Source organism: Triturus cristatus, chromosome 3_1 (assembly GCF_964204655.1).
Source record: "Triturus cristatus chromosome 3_1, aTriCri1.1, whole genome shotgun sequence".
NCBI lineage: Eukaryota > Metazoa > Chordata > Amphibia > Caudata > Salamandridae > Triturus > Triturus cristatus.
Window position 1 is genome coordinate 874,327,334 of NC_140583.1, and position 19,028 is coordinate 874,346,361.

At 45.4% G+C, this 19,028-nt stretch overlaps 1 protein-coding gene across 2 annotated transcripts in view; it reads left to right on the plus strand.

The window, feature by feature from the left end:
* The window catches only part of FASTKD1 (FAST kinase domains 1), a 199,845-nt gene that overhangs the window by 82,014 nt on the left and 98,803 nt on the right, over positions 1 to 19,028 (plus strand). For both annotated transcript variants that reach the window (XM_085645355.1, XM_085645356.1), the window contains one exon: positions 6,927 to 7,413. In XM_085645355.1, coding sequence (XP_085501481.1) covers positions 6,927 to 7,413 — 487 coding nt within the window. The remainder of the gene's footprint in view (positions 1 to 6,926; positions 7,414 to 19,028) is intronic.

The following is a 19,028-nucleotide window of genomic DNA, read 5'->3' on the forward strand; positions in this document are numbered from 1 at the left end:
GCCTACATCAATTGGCCGGCGAGGAATAAGCAGTAAAGCATTGATTCAATTTACATCGTCCTGCACCTACATTCATTGGCTGGTGCGGTTTTCATGAAACCTAACAGAAAATGAGGAAGGGGGGGGGGAGGGGTAGACTGGGAAGAGAAACCTAATCCAGATTCACATCAACCCTTAAACGGGAAACAACGGGTGCTAAAGTTGCTAAGATGTAGACTTCACTCTTTCTTTTCCACTTGGGTTGTAGGGGATGCGATCTGCAGTATGCGTAGGTAAATCTGGCAGGTTAGTTGTGGAAATTCTCCCAAGAGGTGTGTCATACAGGTGCCCCACCTTTTTCCAAATTTGGGCAATGTTTGGCTAACAGTAGCTGTCAATTTCTCCATCCCTAATAGGTCCCAAAGTTTGTGGAGCCAACCCGCGTGGGTCGGAACCACATCAGTTCCCCACTTAGACAGCAGGATCCACTTTGCAGCACACAGCACCAATGTTATAGCTTTACCCCGTTCGTAGTGTAGTGGATAGGTTAAGATATTGGGTAACCCCAATAGAACGTAGGCCGGAAAGCGGGGTATTTCGGTGTTGAGCATTGTGTCAATATCAGTCAGAACTTCCTTCCAATGCCTATGGAGTTTGGGGCAGTGCCACAGTAAGTGGGTGAGCGTACCTGAGTGAGCACAGTGCCTCCAACACCCATCCGGCCTCCTCCTCTGCCACTGAGCTAAACGGGCCAGGGTGTAATACCAGTAGTGTGCCAATTTTAGTAGAGTTTCTTTGCCTGCAGCACTTGTGGCGGATGTGCGTGCTCGATGTAGTATGTCTAGCCACTCCTTATCCGTGAAGCTGCGTTCGCATTCCCGCTCCCATCTCTTCCTTGCTGGAGTGTGTAGCGGTGTAGGCAGGCTATTTAAAAAGGAGTATATGTCAGACAAAATACGAGAATCGTTCTTCCGAGTGAGAAGCCAGCGCTCAAACAACATTAGTTTTCTACTAGCATGCAGCTTAAGCGTAGGTGGAGACACCCAGTGTCGGACCACTGAGTAATACCAATATTCTGAGTCCGGAAGCCCAAAATCCTGTCACAGAGCCTTGAAATCTAACAGGACTTGCACATCGAACAGGTCTCCAATCCGCTTACATTGTGCTTCCTGCCAAGGCGCAAACGCTTTCTCTGACATTGCCTGAGGGAAAACCGGATTTCCTATGATCGGCGTAAGCGGCAAGATACATGTGGAAAGCTGGTGGGTGGAGTACACTTTGTCCCAAACCCCAACAATTGCTCTGACCACCGGCGAGATGTAGACGCCTGGCTGGCGATATTTACGCTGTAGCCCCAGGATCTTCCAAATATGGATGCCCGTGACCGCCTGGTCCAGAAAGCACCAATGTTTTTCGGTAATCAGACGCTGCCATTCGACTATATATCGTAGCTGAGCAGCCTGATAATATTTCTTCAGGTTTCGTATTCCTAGTCCTCTTTAATCGAGGCAGTGTCCTTCTTTGACCGTAATGAGGCCATGGTGGGTCGGTGGACGCACCGCAGATGACCACTCTGGCCAATCCCGGTGTAGGAGAGGGCCGCCTAGAGGACAGTGGCCAGCAGTCTCCCAGGTAAGAAGGTGAAGTCCCTCTACGTCAATCCTCCCACCTGGAAGATCCTGAAGTAGGAACCACAGCCGCCGGTGGTTGCGGTCTCTTTTACTGCAGCTACCAGACAGTGACCAGCAGAGCCCTTATGTTAAACCTCAAGTGGGTACTTGACGGTTCAGTACCAGTGGTCCGGCTACTTCACCCACCGTAGCCAGGGGTTGCTCTGCTGCAGGGTCTCACCGCCGCGGGCTCAATATGATGATTGTCTCAGGCCAGGGCCGCCATATGGCAGACACGGGCAGCAGGGACACAAAATCCACCGTGACAGGGCTGGGCACCGCCGACCCGTCACGTTCCCGTGCCCAGATCCCCCTGAGCGAGTCCCTGCTGGAGCCTTCCATCTGACCCCCGCAGGGAGGCCCTCCCACACCTGGAACAGCAGTTAGTGGCTCTCCAAATCAATGCTGCTGTGTCCAGCAAGGGTCCACCTCCTCAGAATTCCTTTTCTGGGCCTTTCACCATCTTCCACTTCGACAATGGGCCTAATCGCGGTTTCCGTCCAGTGTGATCCAATCTTCACCGCCGGGGCTCCTCATACACATGAGCTAGCACCGCTCACAGTCAGCCTGCTGCATTTGAGTTTGGGGGAGATATGCTGATCAAAACTGCCAGGCGCTCCAGGTGCCTCCGCTCACCCAATGTCTTCACCCACGTCACTCAGGGCACTGTTGGAGGGGGGGACTGCTCACCGTTCTCTGGTGTGGAAGACCATGCGCCCCAGATGCTCACAGGCTCTGCCGCTGACTCTGCGCAATCCCCCGTGCTCAGAGTCCCTAGCCTCGAAGCCTGGCCCGAAGTAGCGTTGCCATCCGGCCCTCTGCCCGGAGATTGGCACGCACCCACAACTTCAGCCGCTTTCTCAGGCTCTGGCCGATCGGCTCGATTCGCCACTCCCTGAACTCTGCGGGCTTGGGGCATATGTATAAAACGTGGGTAGAATACCCTTTTCTTAATTTTTTGAAGTAAATTATTTATTGGCGTTTGAAAAATACATAACTGAAGAAAATGAGACTCCAAGTCAGACAGGTCATATCAGGTGTATAGAAATTGTTGAAGCAAAGGTTAGTTGGCACATTCAAGCAGTTTTAGTCAAGACCATAAGAATACAAATCTAGCAGGGGATATAATTACAGCCCTAAGTCCCACGCCCTAGGGTTGTAGCCCAGATGAAAGTTGTCTTTCCAAGTGTCCCAAACATTACAGTTCTTTTAAGAGTCTTGCACTTGTTCACAACCTGTTGTCACCCATGTGAAGAATGGAGGTGGGGGTTAGTGGCTCTCTAGTGTTGAGCTGAATGATGCTGGGCTATTACTGAGCCGAAGTGTAGCAAGGCTTTTGAGTGACCATTTGCATCCATGCCATCTAAGAAGTGCCCTTGTCAGTGCCCTCAGTGCTTCCTTACAGAAAACCAGGATGATTGGGCTCTTCCGGGTTGTATGGAGAAAAGTAGCTTGTGTGGTGACACCTTAGACATGACGAAAGACTCCTGTCCTGTTTTTAAGGTAGAATACACTCTGTGAAGGTACTTGGATTGAAGTAGGCAGTACTGAGTGGATATAGCCACCTCCTGCGGGGACCAAAGCCTTCTTGCCAATCCTCCTCTGACATGCCACCTATAGCACGCTGTAGTGCTTGTAATTTGACACAATAGGACACACCTGGACCCTGCACTCCCAAGAGGAGGCAAATGCGCTACTGCACCTTTAAACAATACACGTTCAACAGCACTCACGAAAGATGAGGCGATAAAACAAGACCCAGCACTCTCAAGGCGAGGCAAGAAAACAAATTCAGGTGCATTTAAAGTGACATACACATGTTTATTAATTCAATATTTTAAAAAAGGAAGGCAAAGTATTTCAATTAATGCAGACTCCCAAATCTCAAGTGCAAAACCAGAATAAAATGTACCATATATATACATGTAGCAAAGAAACTTAGAAATGATGTACACAAAGTAAGTAACACCTCACCGATCGTTCACTCGACATCCTCGCCAACTCTAGCTGGGGAACCCGTTGACAGCTGGGCTTGGACTCTCGACCAGGACTCAAGTTCTGTATATCTTACTCCATAAGTGAGTTCCAATTCACCTGTCAACATTCTCTGGCTTTAATACGTTTACTCAACGAGAGGCGAAGGTTCTAGAAACCTCGCCCCCTTTCTTCTGTCACGAAAACCAAGCTGGCCGTACTGGTCTGTGTGAAGGTCAAGACAGAAGTTGGCCAGGCTCCTGTATTTTGACTCCGAGACAGAGCTGTACATTCCGCACATTCCCTGAAAGGTACCAAGCACGCATCCCACTCAACAGCTTCCAGTTCTCTCTGATCGGTGAGGAGTGAAAACAAGTGAAGGGCGAAAACATGCCCTCCACACTTGGCAGCTACGTGCGAGCACAGCAAATGGAGTCTGTTGCACAAGATGGAATCTGCACAGAAAATGGAGTCAATTATGCCGAATGGAGCCAATGGTCAATATATCATTCTTAATATCAGTACACACGCTCTCGTGCCTCCTGCAATGCTTAGAATGAACCTGGAAGAGATTTATAAATGCAGAAAACCGCAGTCCGCATTCACGAAAAGGAGCGAGGCAAGATTGACACATTAATCAACTGAGAGATGCCAGTTAGGTACTATTCTGAAAAACCTTAAAGTCAGACCACCTTCGCCAGCTGTGTCCCCACCCACAAGGGAGATTTACCAGTCAGTCAAGCAATGGCATCACTCAAAGCAAGTAACTCCCTGGGTCAAAGAATACTTTGGTGGCTGGTGAGAAGACCAGAGGGGAGCTTTACTCCATACCTGCCCCGATTCCACATTTCCTTCATGTATGCTGGGTCTGCTCAAGACCAAAAAAGCCATTAATTGATTTTAAAGAGGTGTGAAGCTTGAAAGTAGGAGATATGTTCAGCATCCCAAGCCCCCTGTCATTAGGGGACTTGTTTCATTTGATACTAGATACTCTTTGGGTTCTGCCCTCACACACAAACCCTTAAAACAAGACATTGAGGGTAGAGAAGGAGGGGCAGATGCAGTATAGGTAGTTCTGAAGAGCTTAAAGCAGTTTGGTCAGGGAGACGATTTTTGCAATGGTGACGCGTCTATTAAGGATAGTGGAAGTGAGCACCAGTGGACTAAATCCCAACAGTGAGTTGACAAGGGAGTTGATATTCCTGGCACAGGATTGAGCGGCTGAACTTGTAATATGGATGCTCAAGGATGTGATGCCTTGGGTTCCAACTATAGCTCATGGCCCGCGAGCACATCCTCCATTTTGACCATTTGAATTTTAGACTAGATACCATGCTGATGAGGTTTAGAAGTCGCATTGTGGGGGGCACAAATGTTGTAGGATACCCAGATATACGAGCAGTTAATCTTCACAGAGTGAAACAGTCTTCAGTTCAGCCTCCCACTGAAAACCCCGAATAATTTGGTCAGTGTTCAAAGTGACTCAATGGAAAGGGCAAAGGAGAGAGGTGATGTCCCTTTGTAGTGCCCCGCTAGATGTACAAAGAGCAGAACAGGACACCATTAATGCTAGAAGTTGGTTGTGTGTAGAGACTGCAGGCATGAGACAAGAACCAAGGGCCCGGGTCCATTCTGGTGAGGATAGCAAATTCCGAGTCGAGTGAGAAGAAAGAGCAAGGGCATTTTGAAGGGGGTCTACTGCATGAGTAGCTGGTTCGCAAGCATCTTGACCTCTACGTTGATTATGGATATGGGTCAATAGGATGCGCATAAGAATGTGTTTGACAACATTGAGCATGGTATGCTTATCTGCTATCAATCAGAATGAGGGGCAGTGTTAAGATGTTTATAATCTTTTTGTTTTAGATGACTTATGAATGGGATGTAATTTTCAGAAATTTAATTTCTGAAACTTAATTTGAGTAAGTCTGATCTCCTTGTCATTAGCAAGAACATTGGCTGCTGGTATGCAACTCTAGCATACTTGTACGGCATGACCCTCCCCTCAAACCGCAGTCAGCATTCAAGTAATTGGGAATCGTTATTAGATATCACTAAACTAGTGAGTGAATTGTTCCAGGTCTTTTCTTATTCTACTGTGGATGATAAGGAAAGTGCCATATGGATGGTTTAGGCCCCGGGAGAAACACTGCCATTTTATATGCATACATTTCTTAAGTTGCCTTCTTTTCTACACATTGACTTTTGACATACATTTACTTGCGTGACTGCAGGATATGATTCTTGGAAACCACATTTGCTTACATTTCAACTTTGTAGGCACATTATCACGATACCCTGAACTTTTAGTAGAAGGGATAAATTTCCCTATGCAAATGTTGTTGTTGGTTGATAGTCTGGTAGGTGACATAGCTATCATAAGAGGTTAATCAACGACAGCCTGGCTGAGGTCTCTGCATGGTAGTATGGATCTGTTTTATTATATAAATGAGTATTTCTGTGTTCAGATCAGAGGAACATTCCGATGTCACTGCGAGGTCGCTGCTTGTTGGAAGTCCAGCCCACCTGTTCCTGTTTACCTCTGCGAGGTGGGATGTCCAACTTGTGACCAAGACGGGCCCCTAAAGACACTTGCACAAAAGAAACAAACTACTTTCCTACATTGATAAACAACAAATGTCACGCCTATATTTTTTAGGACACTATTAAGTCGCAACTGAGCCTTGTGATTCCCAAAAATATTCATACCACTATGGTAATGTTTTATCTGAAAAAACATTAATTTATTAAAATATATATTTGCTTTCACCCATATAGTAGATGTATGCAACTGAGGAACTTTTTTGTCATATACATATAAATCAGAAAACAGTCATTAGAAGTACATAGATCTCAATATTCATAAAAATATGCATGTCCAAAAGTGTCAGAGGGAGGATGTCCCTGTGACGGACCATACCTGAAATCTTTTATCTCGGCGGTGTGTCTTCTTTGCATCAGCTGGCCTATATATTGCGGTGTGTCTGTTTGTCTGTGTGTGCATTTGTGTGTGTGTATGTAAAATGTGTAACTTAATACTGGGCATCTGTGTGTCCAACAGTATACAAGCGTAACTTTGCAGATCTCGACAGTCAGGTGTTTAGATCATCTACTTCAGGCAGGCAAAGATTTATTGCTGTGCCTTGTGAGGTAACCAGAATGCATTTTCCAATTCCATGCACTAACTACCACTCATTTGTGCACAGGTAGTGGTATGGTTTTTGTGGACATTTGGAGACATTGTCTTTTATTTCATTAATAGATATATTAAAATGGATTTTGAAAGACTTCTTATGCTTTCAGGTGTTTGGAGGTGAATTTTGTTCCCAGTGATGTGTCTATGCTGGTGCGTGTCTTTTCCATGCTTCCTTCTTCACGTGTGGATGATACTGTGGTTTCCAAGGTACACACTGTTTTGCCACAGAGTAACTTAAGTGACTTAAACGCCTTTGCCACAGCGATCATTAAATGGGTTCGACATGATCATCCCCAACGACAGAACACATCTGGCGAGTACGGTAAGCTTCTACAAAGACTGAACAGCTGTGCGTATGAGCGAGTTAAGAAAATAGACAGCTTGGACCTGCTCTTAGAAGAACTGAAGTATGTATCAGGCGATTGGCTGGAAGAAATACTTCTGAAAGAAACATTGCAAACTTTTCAACGTCTAATTGACCAAATTACGTGGAAGAATGTGGTGGAAGTGTCCTTTTTTCTCACCAGATCTAATAACTTGTGCATTCCTCTCATGGACCGAATAGCGACCGTGATACTGCAGGATATTGACAAGGTATGTTGAAAGCTTTGAAAAGTGGAAAATGAGATTGTATCCTGTAAAATATGGGTCTAGAAGTATAAATGTATCTCTGGCATACATTGAAGTTCAGATTTCTTTATCTTGTTCAGATTCGCTTGTCAGTCTATGAGCCCTGCAGAAAACCATTTTGTTTGTAAAAATCTATTACAACAGCAAATTTGTAGGTTTTCATTTTCTAGCAAACAAATGAAAGTTTTCACTTATTTGATAAAAACGTATCCACAAAATGCTAATCTTGTACAATTATACCCTGCAAAATAATTGAAAAGTGTTGAGACGGTGTCTTTTTGTTTTTGTTAATTCTGCAAAACGATAATTTGCTATATTTACTTAAAGCTGCATACATTGGTGGATTTTTTTTATGGTTCAAATGTTATTACAGATTTATTTAGCCAATGGAAAATCAGATTTTTCCATACTTGTACTTTGAAAATTCTTATATCATATAGACCTATTTCTTTTTCCACAGAATGTAATTTTTAATTCTGATGGATACTTCTAACCACTTATTCTTCACCTTTAGAATATCCCTATGCGCCAGACTGAATCCAGAGAATTTAGCTTAGTTCCGGTGTGCTGATGGGTGTTGCATTGTGACTCTATACTACCCTGGAGCAAAGCCAAGTACCACCCTTGTGCTAATGTCATTTTCTTTCTTTCCATGCCCATAGACCTGTTTCTGGAGCTAGGCTGCTAACTTTTTCAGTTTTCCAGAAACTCCAAAATGTTTCTTAGAGTGCCAGGGTAGATGTCTCCTCCAAAAACAACAGGGTTCAAACTGTGGAGTGACTTCAAGAAGCAGATGTCCGTCATGGACGCGCAACGGTTGTGTCTTTGTTTCTTGGGCTTTGGAAACGGCTTGAAATCGTGCAATAAGTTTGACCTCCTGTCCTAGAAGGGGTTCCGAAAGCAGTAGGTGAAACTTTACATCCCTAAACATAAGAAAGTTTGTACCATAAGTAACTCTCCAGCTCCAAGTTACGGCGCCACTCGTGATCTTGTTGTAGAAAACGGTCCTGGACAAGTTTCCTTTCCTGCTAGACTGGTAAGTTAAAGTCCAACATGCTTTAAGTGCAAGAAGGTGAAACGGGACTCAACCCATCCCACCACTCAAAAGCAGTTGAGAAGGCGAGAGAGCATCAATCAAAAGATTATACCCAACAAGCGATTTATCCCTTCATGCCCAGAATATCCAATGTTTTCATCTACCCCAGAGCAAATGGCAGCCTTGTAGTACGTGTATACTACAACTCCAATCTCTTTCTGGCCTCATGGGGCCACAGTGGGCTCAAGTTGGACTTCTGTTTGTGGGCCTTCTATTGTCCACTTACTTCTTGTGACCTGCTCCCATACCGGTATCATTGCTGGGTCAGGCTTCCACGCATTGCACTGGGTTAATACTAGTCCCTTTTGTGCCAGTGTTGATGTAGATTCCATTAGTGCCAGCTCATTACCCACCTCCCACACCGGTCTCCTACCCCGAACTGTCAACGTCCCCCTCATGTTATGCTATGAGAGTACAAACCACAGGCAATCACTATGTGGCCAGACTATAAACTTCGCATCTGCTTCAGTGCCAGTACTATCAGAAGCTAGAGGACTTGTTTGGATCCGACTCTGAAGCAGTTCAAAGTATGCTTAACGTTCCCTGTAACAGATGATGAAGAGTGGGCAGACAGCCTATTTCTGCTTCACTATACAGTTGATGGGTTTTAGAAAATGATAGTGGGCTGGATACATCGCCAGAGACACTTCTGGACTTGCCACCTGGGCTGCCAATAGAAGAAAGTGCCTCTTTTACAGTAGTAGGGCAAAAGGCATAAGAAGTGCTAGACTTACAGTTGCCAAACTGTTGAAAGTAATGCAGATTTGTTAACTGATATCTTTCAGCCATGTTCAGCTTCTGAGCCATTATTGCCATTCAGTGAGGCTCTTGCTTTATGATCCTTGTAAGAAGCGTGCTTTCTTATCAGGTACACCCATTATCTTATGGGGCAAGGCCAACGAGATATTGCTGGTTGTCATGGAAGACCTCAGAGGATCTTCTGCAGTGGCGGACACACACCAACCTGATATGCAGCAGGCCACTCTCCTTTCCCCACCCAGATTTCAGGGTTATAACCAATGCAACACTGCAGGGTTGGTGGGGAGGCAGGGAGTCACATGGAAGAAGTGGTTATCAGATGTCTCTAGTTTCCGGCTGTGAGCCAGCTCCACGTCAGTTTTCTGGAGCTTCATGCAATCCTTCTGGCCCTGAAAACCATCCTGCTATTCATCAAAGGGTGGATGGTGCAGGTCCTCACTGACAACACAACCGCCGTATGATGCTGCAACAGGGAACGGGATGGGGTCATGAGTCCTGTGCCAGGAGGCCATATGTCTCTGGAGGTGGCCGACCAGCAGATCATCGTTCTTGTAGCCAACTATTTAGCAACTTCTCGGAATACCAGAGCAGACAGGCTGAGCAGATGACTGGCAGATCACAAGTGGCATCTGTACGCTTATTGACTGCTACTTCTCTTGTCTCACATTTTGAGGTAAATCAGCACAGCCGGATACATTAGTTTAAATTGACCCAGACTGGGCTACCAGGGTATGGTGCCCAGAGCTCCTGGGCATTAGCACTTACCCTCCGGTTCATCGACCGCTTTGTGAGTACTACTGACTCATTCTCCTGATTCTCTGCTACCTACACGTTCATGTGTGGAGATTGAGTGGCAGTGGTAAAATGTGGTCGATCAACTGGCCTCAGTAGCCACTGTCATCTTTGCAGTCCTATGCCATTTGTCACAGTCCGTGTATGCTGGACAAGGGGAGAAATGTGTTGCCTTTCATGGCGAAAATCATACCAACATTCTCCAGGTCAAATCTTTAGATGTATTATTATTATTTATTTTATTGTTGACCTCGCAAGAGCTTGTGGGAATAATTGAGGGTTATCTATCAGCCCCTTTGGCCTTTTTATGTTTATCTGATTAACCCTTTCTATTTAGATGCAAAAGGTCTGACTCTCGGGCATGGTTATTCTATCCACAATGGGAGTTGAGCGTATTTCTTATGTACAGGCCTTTTGAGCAGATGAACCACTGTTTGCTGCCACTACTGATGCTCAAAACAGTTTTTCAGATTGCTATCTCCTCTGCTCTTCGCATTAGTAAACAGCAGGCTCTCTAGGTGCAGCTGCCCTACACCACCTTCTTCCCAGACAATTTGGTGCAAAGGACCCAGTCAGTCTTCTTATCCAAGGCAGTGAAACATGTTAATATCAGCCAAACTATCGCTCTGCCATCGATTCTTTTTTTAAACATTTATTTATATTTTTTTTTAACTTTTTTTTTTTTTTTTTTTCTCCCCCTCCACTTACTTTTCCAAAGAAGTGAAGCTCCATCTGCCCGGCCATAAAACTGCTTTGACTTTCTACATTGACTACACAGAATTCCATTGTGTGGATGATCAGGTCTTCGTCAGATTCTTTGTAGCAGGAAAAAATGTGGTGAAATGAAGTACTCTTATCAAGATGGATAGTCCTCTGGACTATCGTTTGTTATGCGCTGGCCAAGAAGAAATCCCTGAAGGCCTTCATACTCTTCAAGACCCTTACAACAATGTGGTGAGATGGAGCACTGGTGCTAGAAATCTGCCATGCAGCGACTTGCATGTCAGTGCACATATTCACAAAACACTACTGCTTTGACAGTGCGGTCCAGCAGGAAGTCTACTTTGTCCACTTTGTCAGCTTGGCATTGCAGGACTCCTAACTTGATACCCACTCCTCAAATCATTCGCATTTGGGAGGTATTACTGTTTTGTCTATCCTAAAGGTGAGGAATTAAAATTATCCTTCAGAAGAACAAGTTAGTTACCTTTGGTAACACTCTTTTTGGTTGATATCTAACCTCAGATTCTTCACTGCCCTCCCACCTCCCCATTCTGTGGAGTCTAGTTTGGACCATCATAATAGGGCTCCAACTTAGATTTTGGCACAAAGTTATTGATGATTTGAGTGCTTCATGTCTGAGGGTGCAGAAGAAGAAAGATTAAACGCCCGTGTGCAGGAGTCGCGCACAGAGGAAACTTTCAGGGCTTAGGAGCATTGCTAGAGAATTCTCCAGATCCAGTCTGGGGCATCTGAATATTCTAAAGGTGAGGAATATGGAGGTAGGTACAGTATCCACTTGAAAGAGCATTACCAAATGTAAGCAACGTGTTCTTTAGTGAAGTGGTACGTAAGTCTGAAATTAAATATATACTGAAAAACTTAGCTTGTTGCTGCTAGGGTATCTAAAAGGCAACCAAAACATTTTTTTAATCTTGGTCTAGCCAGTTCATGGAACCTGGACTATTTCACTACTCCCTTTTCCTTTGCTGCTCCCTCACTAGCCACCCTTGAGATATGGGATCCTAGTCAGTCATTCCTGTTTTTTCCAACCTAATTCGTAACAGTAATCTTCATTAGTCTTAGCAGTGCTCTACCTCCGACTGTTCTCACCTCCTTTTTAAAAGTCTCTTCAATTTCCCGACCATTTTTGTTAAAATGGTCAAAACTAGAGGCAACTACTGTTCAATATCCAAGCGAATCTGACAATGTGAGTCAAGGACAGTACCTGAAAGACTGGAGTGTAGCAAAGATAATACACAAAAAGTTTATTATGCATTAGCACATATAATCCACAAATAAGAATTGTTGAAGGCCATCTTAATTTTGAAACCTGGTGATACCATCCACTGTACCTTACAAAGTACACCACAGGAGAAATTAAGGTATCAGTCCCAATGTCCAACACAGACTAGGGAGACTTGCACCATAATACATTGTGAAATTAACCAACTTTGGAAACCCTGAATGATAAATAGCTTGTATTAAAGAATAACATGACTCGGATACAGACCATAAGACAGAAAGAATATCTGAAAAAAGGAAGAAATCCTTTGAAGAATTCCAGAGTGCCCAGTTGCCACTGTCTCTTTAAGGAGAAAAGAGAGTATCCCTCCCTTGGACCCTCTAGAGCTCATGCTGAAGACCTTAAAGTATCCTTGATGGTGGTTTTGATTAGGACCAGGGCTGACCAGTCAAAAGAAGGGATATCAGAGAGGCTTGCCTGGGACCACCAAATGATGATTATCCACTCTTTCTGCCTTTGTGCCTGGGACAAGCGCCCCTAATTTACAGAAAAATAGTTGGGACCTAGGAAAACGCACATTGACCAACCACCAAGGCAACGTCCTTCCCCTCAGGAAATAGGAGTAAAAATGGCTAATAATAGTTTCCGTAATGCACCCTATCCTAACTACTTATGCTGCCAAGTATCAGTACCTGACCTTATCTGTGTTCCTCTAATATGTCTATGAAAGTATGAATAGTGTCCTTCTCAAAAGCCACTTGAGAACCCAAATTGATATATTTCTCCCTCCCCCCCCTGCTCCCACCCCATAAACAGTCAAAGACTGCAGAAGATAAAAGCAGGGCATGGATTTGGGTTTTTATGTTTCTACATCTGTCCTAAAAAAATAATAATTGACAGCATGGAAAAAGGGCAGCAGCCAAAAAGCTTCAGACCAATAACTAGCTTCCTGGAGATCTCTGGTATTTCGAGAAAACAACTTCAAGGTTGATTATGATCTTACTGGACTGGTCTAGGTCTAAATTGACAATAGTCAAACTGTGATATGCTTAAATGTCATGATTTAAGCCTGCTCAAAACCCGTACTTGGAGAGCCTGAGTCCATAATTCACATTGAGACTGCACTGTTGAGCTATTGGCCAAAGAACAGCCTTCTACAACTTCTTCAAAGAAGAGCACTAGTTAACAGTCTGCCAGTGACCACTAATGTCCCTTTTTTACCTTCTTTGGTTGCAAGGGAGTGAGTGTAATCCTTATGTAACAGAGACTAGCTTACTAGCATGTAAATCATGGTTCACAACCAGAGTGACCACAACTACACAAAACAGTTAAAAATCACCTGGGACCCATTTGCTAAGGAAGTGGAGAATTCCCGCCTTGCAATCTGTGGAAATTAGCTGCTGTCTGCTTGAGACATGAACTACTATCAAGGAGAGACCGAATGAGATAAGGGTGTAGTCCGTAGATAAGGTAGTATATTAAAGGCACTCAACACTGACTGATTCCTACGGATGTCCCCCAAACGGACTGAGGAGTTTTGTTTGTTTATTTCCTTTCCAATGGGCTTTTTCATTCTTTTGTTATATAAGTGTAGAGAGGCTGAAAAATCTGACCGAAATTTGGGTCCATTTTTAATAACCAGTTTGACAATCCCATCCAGGCCCTTGGTCTGGTTGACCCTAAGGGATTTTATGTCCTAGATTAGGGTTCTATGGATCAAGTGACAGTGAATTGTTAGATCAGGTGCACAATCTCTAGTATTAACAAAGTTTTTGGTAGTATTATTTCCTTTCAGGGAATTGGAACCGCACAATCATTGATCGTTTCTTAGTAATGTTTTTAGGGTGACAATCTTTACAATATATATCTGTATTTTAATCGGGGTGCTATTCTGTTCTTTCTAGCACCTACTACCAGAAGGTGCCAACACCACAACCCGAAGGTTAGGTAGACAAAATTATAGCAATTGAAAGAGATTCTCAGCACACCCTTAAATTTATCAAAACAGTCCAAATTTAGATATAGGACAATTCAATGGCTTGATGAGTAACAAACCAATATTCATGCACTGATTGATTGACAATGATACGTTATCAAATTCTTAAGTTCTACATGAAAAGCAGAATCCACATCACTGGGTTATCTTCACAGACGTAATTCTTTTTATTTTTCTTTGTTGATACATCCCAAAACAAAACTGCCAACACGTGTTTCGTCTCCCCTTAGACTTTGTCAAGGCAAAAACGAACAATTATCTGAACCTTGATAAGTTCCAATCGAAAATGTAGCCATCGATGTCTGCATCTCGTTAAGTCCTCGCTGTTCAATATCCATATTGAACAGCGAGGACGTAACTGGATACAGACATTGATGGCTACATTTTCGATTGGAACTTATCAAGGTTCAGATAATTGTTGTGACGAACGCTAGCCTAATCCATCACATACAATTTTGAGATTTGTGCTGAATATTATGGCAATAGTGTGAGAAAAATTCACAATTGCCTAGGGGATGCACTGTATGGCCAAGTAACAGTTCGCCAAAGGAGAATACTGAGTTGGCCTGGCATTTTATAGAGAGATCGCTGTCTAGGATGATGCCGAGGTTGTAGGCGTGGTCAGTGGGGTTGGCGAGGGTCCGAGTGCCCTGGACCACCACGTGTAGTCTAATAGCGAGGTCTTCCTTCCGAATATGAGCACTTCTGTCTTGTCCGTGTTCAGCGTCTGGCAATTGGATCTCATCCAGTCTGCGGCGTAGGTCATGGCGTTCTGGAAGTTGAATCTGGTGCTGACGTGGGCTTCCTTAAGAGAGAGGATGAGTTTGGTGTTGTCTGTATGTCAGATGACGTTGAGTCCATGGGTGCAGACTATGTCAGCCAATGGAGTCATATAGGCGTTGAAGAGGGTGGGACTGAGGGAGGAGCCTTGGGGAATGCTGCAGATGATGCTCTTGGGCTTGGAGGTGAAGGCCAGTAGACGGATTCTCTGCGTGTGTCCAGTGAAAAAGGGTGTGATCCACTGGAGGGCATTTTCCCTGATGCCGATGTGGTGGATTCTGGTGATTTTTTTTTTTTTTTTAAACAGACTTTTATTGAACTTTACAGAGTAATACAAGCATATCTCTCGTCCCACAAGGCATCTGTGCCATAATGTAGATCGTCCATAAGAGTGGTCCATTAGCACAATGCAGTACAAGCAAAAGGCCCCCCACCCCGATCCCCAGTAAACCTCCCCAACAACGCCCCCCACCCAGCCCCCCCAAGCATGTCGCCAGTAGCTAATGGAGCCAAGTGAACCCTGAAGCCTCCCGCACCGCCTGATAGATTCCCCTCCCACAGGGCACAGCGAGTAAACCAAGAGATCAGGGGGAAGCGTCTTATCCCGGGTCCAAAGTCCTCCCCCCACCCTACACTCCCATTCTCATGGAGAGATGCTCACGGGTCCCCTATCCCATCCCCTCCCCAGGCTCCCCCTCGCCATCCTCATCCGACTGCTTGAATAGTTCCAGGTGGTGGATTCTGGTGATGAGGGTGTTGTGGGATCTGTTGTCGAAGGCCGCTGAGAGATAGGTGCGGATCAAGGCTGCTGTCTCACCTCGTTCGAGGATGGATCTGATGTAGATGATTCTGGCGATCAAGGCGTTGAGTAAGTTGTTTATTTCCAGATGATCTGTGAGCTGGTGATTGATGGCTTTCTCTATCACATTGGTAGGAAATTGGAGCGGCGAGATGGGATGGTAATTCTTGAGCTCGCTGGGGTCGGCGGAGGGCTTCTTCAGGGGGGGTTTAACCCCTGCGTGTTTCCATGTGTCAAGAATGGTGACAGTGGTGATGGATGAGTTGAGGATGTTGGTTAAATGCACTACTGATTTCCTTCCATCCCAGGTTGCAGGCGTATACGGGGCAGGGGTCTGTCAGTTATCCAGAGTGAATTGTGGTCATGATGGTTGTGGCGCTCAGTGGTTTCCAATCAGTGTGCAGGTGGTGGTAGATAGCATTGGTATGTGTCAGGAGGTGGCCGAAGTTGGTTGGTTGTGGATCGAAGTTACTGTTGTTGTCTGTTATCTTGTTGTTTAAGTAGTCATTCAGGGAGTCGCAGAGGGCTTAGGAAGGGTGGATCAGAGGTCTCGGTGGCAGAGGGGCAAGAGAAAACTGACTATGCTGAAGTGTTTTTTCATGTGATTGGCGCTTGCCTCTATGGGGTTGGTTAGGGCGTCCTTCTTGGCTTCTTTGAGCTGGTGGTGGTATTTGGTGAGGGCTGAAGTGAAGGTGGTGAGGTCTGAGGGGTTTCTGCTTTAGCACCATAGTCTCTCCAGTCACTTGCATTCGCATTTGAGGGGTCGGAGTTCGGGGGTGGACCATCTGGCGTGCTTGCTGGATCTGCTGGTGTTGGCCGTTTTCATTGGAGCGACTGCATCGGCCCAGTTGGAGATCCAGTCGGGGAAGTTTTGAATGGCTATCTCAAGATTGCAGGAAGTGTTGGGTCTGGTGGTGTTAAGGGCGGTAGTCCATTGGGTTTCAGTGACTTTGTTCTATCTGCAATGTGCAGAGATGAGGGTCTTGGTGGTGGGTCTTAGTGAGCCTGTGATGGTGGAGTGGGCGTTGCTGTGGTTAGTCCAGGTGAGCTCATGGTGTAGCTGAGTTTGATTCTGTCACTGGCTGTTAAGATGGAGTCCAGGGTGTGTCCTGTGCAGTGTGTGGGGCTGGTGATCACCTGTGTGAGGCCGATATTGTTCATGCTTTTCAGGAAGTTGGCGGGATTGGTGTCCTTTGGGTTGTCGAGGTGGAAACTGAGGTAGTCGAGGAAGATGTAGTGCTTGGAGTTGATTGCCAGGGGAAGATCGGAGATGGCATTGCAGAAACCGGGGCAGGGACCCGGGGTCGGGGGTCTGTAGGCAAGTTTCCTCTGATGGTTGTCTTTGCGTTGATTCGCATTTGGAAGTTAAGGTATTCCATGACTTATGAGATGTCTTCGGTAGTGGTGCATTGGAGGATATCTTTGTGGATAATGGCGATGCCTCCTCTGCACTTGTTGGTGTGGTCTCTATGTATCATCTTGTAGCCATGGGGTGTTGCGGTTGCAATGCCGGAGGTTGAGGAAGGTGTGAACTAGGTCTTGGTGATGAATATCACATCAGGGTGGAAGTATTGATGGTGTCCCAGAATTCTGTGGCGTGCTCTTTCAGAGGGATCAGACCTTAAGCAGCATATGCAGGAGAGAGCTGTTCTGAGGAGTCGGAGGTCGGCTTTGTTGGTGTGGTGAGGGTTTTGGGTTGCAGTTGAAATGGCAGCTGTGGCAGGCGAAGGGTCCTTGCGTGGATCGCATGGAGGAGATGCAGCAGTTGGCACTGCTTCTGGGAGACAGGGCTAGGAGCTCAGGGGTGGTGTAGCGAGGGGTGATATGAGAGCCATGGTTCCTGACGCAGTCCAGGTGTGGGCGGGCACAGACGGGGTTCAGTTTGGTGCACCAGCAGCACGAATGCTGCGTGCGCCCACTACACAGCTGCGCTGTGGCCTCCTTTATGTAGGTCCTGGGGGGGAGAGAGGCGCTGGGAGGCGGGATCGTCGAGGGCAGCAGAAACAGCCGGAAGGCATGAGGGGCAAAACTAATGCAGGAGGAGAAGAGCTGACTGGCGCAAACGTTTAACATTAAATTCTCCACCCTGCAGTTTCAGAGAGTCTTAAGTAAACTTTTGTCACATTCAGATCTCCTTTCAGCTCTTATAACTTATCAAGATGCCATGCAGCATCATTATGTTTTAGAGAGACACTAAGGACTAGAAAGCTATATTGTTTAGTCAATTCCATAATCTGGATATGTACCGTCAAGGGCACTGTGACAGTTAAACTATTTGCTGTACAAAAGGTTTGTGTGTGGCTGTGTGTATTCCCTGAAAAAGATAGAGGTTACAGGGATGTTTTAGTTAGGCTCAGGTTTCACTTGTACAAAACCAATGAAATTCAGCTGTTCTAGTTAGTGAGCTAACTATAACTTGCACCCCCGCAATGCACTACTTATGACCTCCAATATTACATCACTCATGACATTGTGAGTGACATCACTCATGACATCACTCATGACATCATCCAGTGACTGTGAGTGGTTTTAAGAATGATATATATGCCAAGGTTTATTCGTGAATCAGTGGGTGTATTCGTGCTTGTTTGGATGATTCAGTGGGTACGTGACAGACTGAATAAGTGTACGATTAGGTGTGTCAGTGAATGTATGGGTGAGTGACTGGTTGTGTGAATGTCTGTCTGTCTTTCAGTTGGTGTCTAGGTGGCTGTATGGCTGTGTTAGTGGGTATTAAGTCAGTTTCTGTATTGGTGAGTAATTGATTGTCTGGGTGCCTCTATGGGTGTCTGTGTGGGTGCGTGAAGGGGGTGTGCGAGTGCCTGTATGGAGGGATGAGTGAATCACTGGCTGTATGGGTTATTGAGTGCTTGTGTGAGGGGCTGTATGGGTGAGTGTGATTGTGTGCATGGCTGTGTCGGTGTGTGAGTGCATGTGTCGATGGTATATGGGTGAGTAACTTGGTATGTGAAAGGTAGTATAGGTGAGTGAGTGTCTATAGGTGAGTGTGTGTTTGTGACAGGTACTTTATAGGTGAGTGAGTATGTGTTAGTATCTGTATGAGTGAGTATGTGTGCAACTGTATGGGTGAGTAAGTAGCTGTGTGATTGAGTGAGTAGGTGTGTGAGTAGCTCTATGGGTCACTGAGTGGCTGTATGGGTGTATGATTGGTTATGTCAATGGCTGTGTTAGTGAGTGGGTGTATGAGGGGCTGTATTAGTGAGTGAGTGGATGTGTGTGTTGATCTGTGAATCAGTGAGAGGCTGTGTAAGTACTGGTATGGGTGTGTGAATCTGAGAATGGTAGTGTGGAAGTTGAAGTGGGTGTATGAAAGGTTATATGGGGGTGTGAGTGGGTGCGTCAGAAATTCTATTGATGATGCCATGAGTTA